General features: G+C 56.7%; 1 protein-coding gene and 1 long non-coding RNA gene across 2 annotated transcripts in view; one reads left to right on the plus strand and one right to left on the minus strand.

The window, feature by feature from the left end:
• Positions 1-11084, plus strand: part of FBXW4 (F-box and WD repeat domain containing 4) — a 79662-nt gene extending 68578 nt beyond the window's left edge. Inside the window, exons 7-9 of the mRNA XM_039249290.1 lie at positions 9634-9774; positions 10182-10323; positions 10410-11084. Of these exons, the coding sequence (XP_039105221.1) occupies positions 9634-9774; positions 10182-10323; positions 10410-10529 (403 nt within the window). The 3' untranslated portion in view covers positions 10530-11084. The remainder of the gene's footprint in view (positions 1-9633; positions 9775-10181; positions 10324-10409) is intronic.
• LOC120243212 lies at positions 7514-9170 on the minus strand. Its single transcript, XR_005531245.1, has 2 exons — positions 8655-9170; positions 7514-8104 (listed from the first exon to the last, which is right to left on the minus strand). It is a non-coding gene; the product is annotated as an uncharacterized LOC120243212 (long non-coding RNA).
• Positions 11085-11349: the final 265 nt, after the last annotated feature.

Below are 11349 nucleotides of genomic sequence, written 5' to 3' on the forward strand. Positions count from 1 at the left end.
ATACCTTTTGAGATTTGTCTCCCCGACCCCCTCCCCCGCCCTGCCACCTGCAACCCAGCATAATTCTTATGAGAGCCACAGCACTTTGTCTGTATCAATAGGGCTTTACTTTTTATCGCTCGGTAGTATTCCCGGGTGTGGACGCCCCAGAGTTCTCTCCTGTTGAACAGCATTCACCCACTGAAGGACATTAGGGTTATTTTCAATTTTTTGACTACTGCAAATTAAGCTGTCATGAACACTTGTGTATAAGCTTTTGTGTGGAGATACATTTTCATTTCTCTGGAATAAATGCCCCAGAGTCCAAGAGCCAGGTCATTTGGTAAGTGTATACTTAAGTTTTTGCCTGCCAAACTATTGTGAATATCTTTACCGTTTTATAATCCAGCTCCAGGGTACGAGAGAGGTAGTTTCTTTCCATCCTCAACAGCATTTAGAATTGCCGCTCTTTCTTATCTTAGCTACCCTAAGAAGTGTGGTATCTCGTGGCTTTAATTTGAATTTCCTTAACAGCTAATGACATCTTTTCGTGTGTGTATTTGCCTTCCGGGTGTTCTCTTTGGTGGAATCTCTGCTCACGTCTTCTGGCCATTTTCTAACTGAATAGTTTGCTTTTTCACTGGTGAGTTTTGGGAGTTCTTTATATATTCCAGATATTAATCCTTTGTCAGATCTGTGATTTGCCTCTATCTTTGAGTCTGGAGCTTGTCTTTTTATCCTCTTAAGAGGATAAAAAACTGAAGTTTTAGATTTTGGTGGTGTCCAAATTATTTTTTTCTTTTGTTGATTATGCTCGTGGGGTCAAGGCTAAGATGTCTGCACTTGGCCCCACGTCCCGGGCTCTGGTTCAGCGCCGTGATTTACAGCAGCAGCGAGGCTATGCTGTTCTTGTCTGTCTCTTGCCTCCGCGGCTCTTGCGTGTCGGCTTTCCTGTCCGTATCCCCATGAAAGTGGTACCCATCTCTTTTTTGTTCCCCTGAAAAATCCATTGTACTGTCAGTCTTTCCAAAAGATTTTTGGAACTTGCAAGAAGCAAGTTGAACCTTGCCTCTGAAGACAGTAAGTATCTGAAAACTTTGGTCCTGTTTCTCCAGCGTCTTCTCTTTATCAGGCCAAAAGGCCCTTCTGCTGTTGCTCATAAACAGTGCTGTTAGGGTGCTTTTGGCTAGAAGTCCTGGGGGCCCACTTCAAAGTGGCTCCAACGAGAAAGAGATTATTGTTATCGTAAGTGACAAGGAGTCCCCAGGAGTTGGAAGGTTCGTCGGGTCCAGGACGGACGGTGTGGTAGCTCAGTGAGAGCCGGAGGGCCCGTGCTCTCAGCTTTCTGCTCTGCTGCCTCAGTCAGCCTGGGTTTTGCCCGTATCCTCAGGCTTGTTCACAAAAGCTCTACCAGCTCGTAAGGCAATACCCAAAGGGAAAAAGGAAGGAAGAGGACATGTCCCTGCCTGGGTCTCTTTAAGATGGGGAATCCTTTTCTAGGAGCCCCCAGGCAGACTCCTCACGTTTAGTGAGCTCAGAGTGTGTTCCATTACTCGCCCTGAACCCAACTATGGCAAGGGAGATGGAATGACCAGTCAAGATTGGCCTGGAGCCGAGGAAGAGCCCAGCTTCCCCACAGGCTTACTGGCAGTGGGGGATGGGAGGGGTGGGCACGGGATCAGATTTTGGTCAGCAAGGAAGTAAGGGAGGAACAGCTGGGTGGGTGACCCTGTGGTGTTGGTCTCACAATCGTTTTAGGACTGTTCTCACCTGAAAGCTTGTTGAATTTCTCTGGTTGGATCCCTCTTGAAACGGGGATGCTCATAACTGAGTACTGAACACACCGGGATGGGATGATGAGTGGCAGGTGCTATCCCCTCCTTATTCTAGATCTTCGGCTTTTGTTAATGTAGCCAATGGTCACATCATACTGTTGCCAGCACAGCTCAGCTGAAACTTCCTAGGGATCCTTTGTTCCGCGGCCCCTGGGACGCCAGAGCGCCCGCAGTCTGTGACTGTTGTCCTCACGCTTGTGCCACCGCGCCCGTGCCACCGGCAGGCTTCGTGCTCCCGCGTGGGGCCGAGGCAGAGTGTGACGGGGAGGCTGGGAGGAGCTGCAGATGGCGCACAGGCCGCGTGGTTGGACAGACTGGGGTTCTAGAGCTACCCTTGCCGCTTCTTAGCTCTGTGATATGGGGACGGGGGCGGGGAGTGGTGCTCTGGGCCTCAGTTTCCACATTTGTAAATGAGATTTAATTATCTTTACTTAACAGAGCTAGTATGAAAATGATTATTTTGTACAGGTTCCCATACAGCGCCTGCCTCCTTCCCTTTCTTCTTCCTTCCCTGCAGCCCCTCCCACAGTAGTACCTTAGAGTTTGTAGATGCTCTGCTTTTGAACCCTCTGGATACCTGTGGCCTTGTGGCCACTAGAGGTGGAGTGGCCCTGCTGACCGCCTGGTCTAGAGAAGGCCCATGACAGTAAGGCCGCAGGTCACAAGACAGGTGTTTCTGCTGCAAGGTGGTTTTAGTCCTGTAGCCGGACCTTGTGCCCGGCAACCTCGCTGGCCTGTACCCCGGATGGTGAACGAGCTGGGGGATGGGGGAGATGGACCATCATAGCCCAGCTTTGTCTCAGAGGCTGAGTAACCTCTGAGGCCTCTTCTGCCTGGTTTCCTCGGTGGGGCTATTCCTGGGCACAGATTCATGGTGGGGACGTAGTTAGAAGCCACCAACCAACTCCTGGGAGGGCACTCTCTTACGGAATCCCTAGTCGTCACTAACCCCGAACGCTGGGTCTTTACAGAGCCCAGGAGAAAGCCCAGGGGTAACGGGCACAGCACAGCTACAGCCGGGGTTCTGAGCGGAGCCAGACAAGATACCACCCCTGCACCTTCCGGACAGCCCGTAGCAGGGCTGCCCTGGGCATCGTGTGGCTTTGCCTTCTCTCTGGCCCTCAGCCGCCTCTCCTCACCACTGAGAGGAGCCAGGCCTCGTTTCCATAGCCCTCCTGCTCCCAGGGGAGCCTGGAGGACTGGCTGGTGCAGGGCTCGAAGGAAAGATGCCCCGGTGGAGGCATCTGCTTTTGGTGGGAGGAAGTGGATGCACAGGGTGACTGTCTGTAGCCGTCTTTCCCAGAGAAGCCCAAGCAGATAATAAAGCCATGTAGAAAATAGGATTAAGGTAATGAACAGGCAGGACAGAGTTTGATCTTTCAATAATGCCAAAGCCTGACTGACAGGCCAATCTGGAAGGTGGGGCAGCACCGCCCGCAGGACTAGGTGGCGGGGCGCTGTGCGGGGCTGGGGGCATGCTTTGCTTTTAACCTGTCACCACTGAAACCTGAGGAGCGCCGGGATTTTCTCTTTTATGTGTATGCTGTGACTTGGGCGGGGGAAGGAGTGCTCCGAGCATCCCCCCTCTGGGGCCGCCCTCAGGATGATGGCGGGGCTGGGACACAGCTGGGTGGTGGAGGTGCCCTGCTCGGCACGTCTGCCTCCTGTTGCCTCTCAGGTACCTGTTCTCTGGGAGCTCAGGCTACTTCCCTCAGTGCCTGGGGACCCTTCAAAGTTACCACGGCTCCCTCCGCCGTTCCTTCCATCAAGACCCCTCTGGACTCTGTTCTCCCTACGAGTTAGGGAGGGGGAGGTGCTGGCTGGGGCACACGGGTTCAAGGGCAGCCATGGCATACAGCCGTTACCTAGATGGCAAGGAGCTTGGCCATCCCTCTTTTCCTTTCTTCCTTTTCTACCTTTCTTTCTCCTGGAGTTGGGACCATGGGCTGGGCCCAAGGACAGGGAATTTCTAACCTAACGAGGCAGAGAGAAAGACCGAGTCCTTGACTCAACCTGGAGGTGCCAGAGTGTTCCTGCTTCCAAGGGTAGATGGTCTTCGGGCCCAGGTGCGGGCCCCAGGGGCTCCTTCTCGACAGAGCCAATCCCTGAAGTCTCCCTCACTGGCCCCATGATCCCATCAAGGCCTGAGAAACTAGGCCACAGCCGTCCTGTTTCTGAGCCTGGTGCTCTGTGCGCGCGTTCGAGCAGGAACCTCGGCTAGGCCCCTGGGCAGGTGGCTGTGCGGGGCGTACCTCACAGCTGCTGAAAGGCCCGGGAGGCCTGCCTGCCCTGCCATCCTATGCACTCCCCCTCCCAGGCGTGACCTTGCTATGGGCTACACATTTTGCCCGCGGCATTTGAACTGGGTTTAGCATTGGTGTGCAGGTGGGCACCAGGCTGGAGAGGCCTGTGATCCCAGACCGGGATGTATCGTAGTGGGTCCAGCCATAGCCCCAAGCCAGGCTCGGGACCACTGGGAAGGGAAGGGGACAGGGGTGGCCTCTGGTGACCTGGCTACTCCTAGGGCACTGAGGGTTCGAGTCCTCAGCTAGGCACCGTGCTACCCTGTACGTGTGTGGCTGTGTGTATGTCCCTGCGCACATCCCCTCATCTCTCCTGCTGGCCAGAGTCGTCCTTGGTTCCCCATCACTCCTCCATTTCCATCCTCAAGCCCCTGAGTGGCCTCTCTCTCACCAGAGGTGGGGCAGATGGGCCTCTCCCACACTCTGACGGGTGCCCTCGATTTTCCCCTGAGCCTTTGCTCTGGCTGTCCCAGTGCCCGGATTACTCTCTCTCTGTCCCGCTTACTCTTCCGTGTAGATAGCACCTCTGCCACGAAGCCCTCCCTGATCCTAGCTCCTGTGGCTGGAGTTAGGAACCCTTCGAGCACTCATTGGGCCACCTTGTCAGTCACCACGTGCCAGGAACTTCTCTCGGGACCCCAGGATGAGCCCAGAGATGCACATCAGAGCATCTAGTGGCATTTATACCGGGGAGGGGGCCTGGCCGCAGCCTTCTCTAGCCGTCTGCAGAAGGACCTGGTGTCCTGAGCACAGACTGGGCCACTCTGAGGGCACCGGTTGTGCCCATCCGGCCCAGGTGTGGCTTTGTCTCTGCCCCTGCCTCCACCTCTACTCCCGGGGGCGCGGGGGGGACGGCCCTCGGTCAGGGTGATTACGGGAACTGCCCTCTTTAAAGTACCTGCCTTCTCCTTTGAAAGTATTACTGACAGATTTTTTCATTTTCTTTTTTCTTTACCTCTTTAAGGAACCCTGTAATTTCTTTCTTTTCTTTCTCCCCCCTTTCCTTTTTCTTTCTTGTCCCCTCTGTCCCCCTGAACTCTTTGAAATTGGCTCTCTGCCTGCTGACACCAAACTGATACTTTGCGTTTCACTTCTCCTTATCCCTTTATGGCAACAGATGTTGAAATTTTGTATCCTTTTATCTGCCCGGCTGCCCCTTCCTGTAATTACGGTCCCCTTGTTAGCAGTACAAAGTAGGCTGCCCAGCCGCCTGGCCTTTGAGCCATTGTGTCTGAACACGTGTGCGCAGGCGGGCGCTGGGGGCTGTGCACGCGCACACACATGCATGCGCACGGCCGCGTGCTTCCCTCTCACCTGATGGGGCTGAGGCAGGTGAAGTGTCCGTGGGCTTCTCCCGGTCTCCTCCGCTCTGGTTACCCTTGGGACCTATGTGCCTCCTTGATTCCCCCCCACCCCTCTTCCCGGAGCTCAGGCCAGGGAGCAGGGTGCACCCAAAGGCCACCGTGGTCTGGAAGCCAGATCTTGGGCAACCCAGCGTGCCTGCAGGGTGAAAACACACGCCAGGTGCTCTGGCTCTGACCCGGCCCTTCACCTGGGCTGCCACCCTGCTCCTATCACTCACTGAGGGGTCATTCATGCCACAGGCTGAAACGTTCTCTTATCTGTCCTCTTATAAAACTTCGATTTCTCCTCTGGAAATGACCCAGTCACCCCTTGTACTGGTAGCTGGATACGTGACAGACTTCCTTACTGGGTGCAAAATTCCTTGAGGACAGGGATCGTTCCTTCAGACTGGGATCTGACATGTCCCTGTAGTTCCTGCTTAGCACAATGCCTTGTATACAGAAGGAGCTCATTAAATGGTTGTTACTCAAAAAAAGGGAGAGAGGGGTGAGGGGGAAGGAGGAAGAACCTCCCATTCTGAGTGGCCGCGTTTGGCCCAGGTTATACATTCAGGCCCTCTGCCCCCGCAGGAACAGAGATGTGGGAAGGCGAACTGTCACCTTTCCCTCCCCTGAACACTGCTGTTGCATTTTGGGCCCACACACATAGGCCAGATGTGGGAACGAGAACCCCTAGGATCTCCAGGGAACATCCCTAGGCACCCGGTGTGCTGACGGTGGCTGTAAAATGGTGCAGGGGCCACATGCATTCTTAGATGTAGGCTGGGGGTGGTGGGACAGGGATGTGGCTTCTCCTGTCTCAGGGCCCTTCAGCACAGGCAGGGAGGGAGGCAAGTGGAGGTCAGGATGAGAGGACTCTGGCTCAGCAGGGCCCAGACCAGGGGCGGCAGAGGCTCTCCCAGCTGGCATATCGGGATCTTCAGGGTTAGCACCTGCCTCCAGTGAGCTGTCCTTACAAAGATGGCGATGGAGGGGCCAGGGTCTTCTTAAATCTCCTTCTGTCAGGGAGCTCCTCCCTCGCTTCCTCTTTCCTCTAGCTAGAACTGCTGTGCAGCACGGTGTGCTGGGCCTGGGAGCCCTGGTTCCCTCACCCAATCACCGCCTCCAAGGGTCCCTGGGAGGGGGCCACCCTCTGCTTGTTCTTCCTGCCCAGGCACTTGGCGGGGGGGAGGGGAGGCTCCCAGGCCTGTGCTGCACATAGCCTGGCCTCGGGGCCATGCCTCCTTCCAGCTGCCCGCCCCGGGCCTGCCCTCCTTTTTAGGCTCACAGGGGTGGCCCCATCTGTCTTTATCTCTCCCTGGGTGGAGAGAGAATCGCTGGAGTCAGGCTCCGGGGAGGCTGGGGTGTGGAGGCTCCCCCGCGCCCCACCCCCCCCAGCCCTTGGAGGCTCCTGGAGGCCCAGGCTTTGTGCGCAGGAGTTGGAAGGGAATGGACTTTTTGTCTGGCCCTCTGGAGTGACAGAGCTGGCCCTCGCTCCTGTCGTGGCCCAGGGCTCTGAGGGGCAGTCCTGTTCCCACACAAGTTGTGCGATAGCCAGGGCTCTGTGTCCCCCTCCCACCCCCCACAGTGAGAGGCCGAGAAGCATTCTTGACATTCTTTCCAGAGAAAAGGGGTGAAACGTCTGAATTTGGGGGTCACTATGTTATACAAATTGCAATCTAATCGTTTTTACAAGAACACACTTGCAGTAAGAAAAGGAGCCCAAGAGGAGGGGCTGAGGAGATAGACAGCTTGTTTTGTCCCCCTTTCCCCCAAAGTTTGGGGCTATTGTCGGGCTGATCTTGCTCCCTTCACCAGCACTGTTGAGCTAGAGTTTCCTAGTTAAATTGGTCTTGGGGTGGGGGCCACGAAGGGCCCTCGGTGCCATTTCTGTTTGTTTTCCTGAATCAAAGCCCCAGCAGGGCTCCTATGGCACTGCTGGGCCGCTATTTGAAGAGACGGGCCATTTCCCAGAGCCTGGGGTGTCAGTTTATGCTCTGAACTTAACCTCACGGGCACGGCACAACAGAGTCTTGAGGGTCTCAGGCCCAGGGGCAAAAGAAATTGTATCTTTTTATTGGTCCATTTAAAGTGTGTGTGGCCGTTTCAGAGAACCAGAGAACAGTGGTGCAGCAACTCTCCTGTCCCCGGCCAGGCTGGACTGGCGGACTAGGGCTTTCTAGACTCTTCCCGGCCTCCGGCGCTCCTGCTGGGCCTCGCGTCTCCCCGAGCAAGCAGGGTTCTGTGTTTATCGCAGACACGGGCATGACACTTTCCAGTGGTGGCTTGGATGCTGGGGCAGGGGCCCAGGGTAGCAATCCGAAGTGGGTATTGCCTTGATGTTGCTGGTCCTGATAGCACTGACCCTGCCCAGCCCAGGGGTGCCCACCTTTCTTTCCTTCAAGACCCTGGGACCAGGGGTAGGCAGGTAGAGCCATGCTGGGCTTCACACCCCCAGCCCCCACTGCCTTTCATCTTCTGTTTCAACCAAACATGAAATTACTTCTACAGATTAAAGGGGAGAGCTCCTCAGTCATTCCTGAAGGCCTCACTAATGGAAGGGGCAGGGCCCCCAAATCTGGAAGGAGGGAGAATTGTGGAGCAAAACAGCCCCCATCCGGCGTGTACAAATGTCCAGAAGTACCTGCAAGAGAGTGGGGGTGGGGGGTGGGCTGAGCCTTCTCAAGGCTCTGGCCTGCCCAGGGTGGGTGAATCCTTGGCTGGTGGCCCATCTGGGAAGGCAGGCCCTTCCCAGGAGCCAAGGTCCATGATCTGTAGGAGACTGTGATTTTTGGGCAGTGGGTGATCCCGCAGGGCCCCCACCACAGAGGCTGATCTTCTACTCTGACGGTAAGAGGAACACCTCCCCGAGGAGGCTGGGGGCCAGAGTGCCGACTTAGGGCCTGGCCCCTCACTGACTGCAAAAGTGCCCTTTGCTGGTGGTCGGCTTACTGCCCAAGGCTCAAGGGGAAAGGCAGACCGGCCAGAAAGGAACCCCCAGCCCCCTCCTTTATTTGTCCAGCCTCTGGGGAAAATGGTGGCTCAACTGAGAAGGGAGGTTGAGGGTCAGAGTCCACGTGAGCCGAAAGGACTGGAGCTGCAGTCTGCTTTCACACATGTGGCTGACAGCGTCTGCTTGTGAGCACTGCTTGTGAGACCACAAGGTCCTCCCTCCCCCCACCAGGGCCTCTTACCTGGGTGTCCCTGGGAAGTGTTCATGGCCTTGTTTCTCCTGTCATGCATGCCAGGGAGCCTAGCATCTCTTGGGGGGAACTGAGGGATCAGGCCTGGAGGGTGCCCTTCTTCTTCATTCCCGTCATTCGGCAGAAACTCCTTCTACTCGTTCCCTAGCCACAGGGATTAGCGGGTGCACTTGATGTTGAGGGGTAGTTGCTAGGGCCAGAAGGCCCCCCTACGTGGTTGCTAGGGGTCTGGCATCAGGGCGAGGGGTCTGCCCACTGCCGCGGTCACGGAGGGAATTACACAGTCACAAAGAAATTGTTCTTCTCAGTAATCTGCTCTCGGCCACCGGGAGGGGCGAGGGTGGGGGAGCAGGCTGGAGCCCAGCAGGCTGGGGGCTGTGATCACACAGGCGTGCTAGCCCCGGGCTGGGGGCCAGCCGGTCCAGGAACACCAGGGACCAGCCCGCTAAGCTGCTTTCTCAGCGATTTCTCTCCCCAGACACAAAGGTGTTTACTTGTTTTAACATCTCCTGGGACTCCCCTTCTCCCTTTGTGTGGTCTTTATCCCCAATGAGGTTTGAGCCCCAGATTACAGGCAGGAATTAAGGCATTGGACTCAGGCAGCTCAAAACTGCATGACCTGCAGGATCAAGAAGTATAAAGTAACCAAGTGTGTGTGTGTGTGTGCGCGCGCATGCATGCACGCGCACGCACACGGGAGGGGACTCATTCTTCCTCCAGAAGAGCGGCAGTAAGTAGGTGTGATGCAGGGGCTGCAGGGCTGAGGCCTTCGGCTGGGGGAGGGTCAGGCACGGGGGTCGGGGGGGGGGGGAGGAGAGACAGTGGGCATCCTGGGCATTTCCTCCCTGGGTCCTTTACAAAGGGAGCCTGATTTTAGCTCCCGAAGGAGAGCCGCATCTCCTCAGGGACTGAGGTGTGGGGGCCAGGGTGGGATGGCTGCTCATCCTCTTCCCCTCTGCTCTCTCCCCAGGGGGCAGCTCATGATGCACCTGGGCAGTGACTTCCCCCCAGGAGCTGGGGTGTTGGATGTCATGTATGAATCCCCTTCCACACTCCTGTCCTGTGGCTATGACACCTACGTTCGCTACTGGGACCTCCGAGCCAGCGCGCGGTGAGTGTCCCAGCTGGCCCCCCTCCTAGCCCCCCAGGAGAAGGTACAGGCGGGGGCCGTAGGAGCGGCCCAGCTCAGGCTCCCAGCTCGGTGGCCCGGCCTCAGGGCCTGGGAGACTATCACCTCCAGGCCGTGATTAAGAGCCTGGGGGCCATCAGCGTGCTCCCTGCCGCCGAAGTCCTGGGATGTGTGGCCAGCATGGGAAGCACAAATGAGGACATAATCTGGCCTGGGGCGCAGGCACTGGTGAGAAAGAGACCCGTACAGAGGCGGCTTCCCCCCCACTTAAATCTTTAAAAAACAAAAGTTTGTTCAGCTGCTAAGACCCTTGGGGAAGCTGGGGTGGAGGGCACCCTGTGCTTCCCTCTGACTGCCTCTTCCTGCTCTGACTGCCTCTTCCTGGACAGGAAGTGCGTCATGGAGTGGGAGGAGCCCCATGACAGCACCCTGTACTGCCTGCAGACGGATGGGAACCACCTGCTGGCTACCGGTTCCTCCTACTATGGTGTCGTGCGGCTGTGGGACCGGCGCCAGCGGGCCTGCCTACACGTAAGAGCCCTGCCCACCGCTGGTTCCGGGATGCCAGGACTCCTCATTAGGGGCTCTTACCACTCCTGTACCTTCCCTCCCTGCAGGCCTTCCCCCTGACCTCGACCCCGCTCAGCAGTCCCGTGTACTGCCTGCGCTTCACCACCAAGCATCTCTATGCGGCGCTGTCTTACAACCTCCACGTCCTGGACTTTCAAAACCCGTGACAGGGCCACCCCAGCCCATGGGGCAGGGAAGCCAGCTACTCAGGGACCTCTCCTGCCTGGAGGGTGCAGTGATACCTCCTCCCCGGCCGTGCCTGTGCTCCTAGACCTATGGCTACAGTGGTTGGGTGACGTAAGGTAAAGGCTGTCAACTCTCAGAAATTTGGCCTTACCTCCCAGGAACTAGTTGGAGAGAAGGGATCTGCTGCTTTGGGAGAACGGCTGAACCTGGCCGGCCCTTGCTTCCCTGGTGGCCAGAGCAGGGATCGGGCCGGGACGGGCCATGAACCTCACCCCTTCTTAGAGCCGTGACAGCTCTGAGGGAGGTGGGGTGCTCCAGCTGGTCCCTTTCTATCCTGCTCTGGCACCGGCCCCCACCTCCTCACTCAGACCCCTCCCTTGATCGAGCTCTTGGGGCTCATTCCTGGGACACTGTGGCCTGGTCCCACTTTGAAACTGAGGAAGGCTGAGTGAATGCTGAGCCAGCCCAACTGGAGGCCGGCTGCCGAGACCTGCTACAATGTTCGTTTTTGTAAAAATAAAGCTTGATTGTTCACAGATCTGGTTCCTCGCTGCCTGGGGAGTCCTGGGAGGCCCCAAAAGAGGGAAGAACACATTCAAACATGGGGATGGGCATGCTGGGGAAAGGGTAAGACTGGCCTTATGGCTCATTTCTTTCCTTCAGGAAAACCTCTCATTACTACTCACCCTTTTGGCCCCAGTGGGGGGGGTCACCTGCAGGGTAAGGCTAGGGGACTGCAGAAGGGCTCCAGACTGCTGCGGAGCTGAGCTACCACGCGTCTGCAATAACCTGTTTTCACCC

Source organism: Hyaena hyaena, unplaced genomic scaffold (genome assembly GCF_003009895.1).
Source record: "Hyaena hyaena isolate Hyena2069 unplaced genomic scaffold, ASM300989v1 scaffold_331, whole genome shotgun sequence".
Taxonomy (NCBI): domain Eukaryota; kingdom Metazoa; phylum Chordata; class Mammalia; order Carnivora; family Hyaenidae; genus Hyaena; species Hyaena hyaena.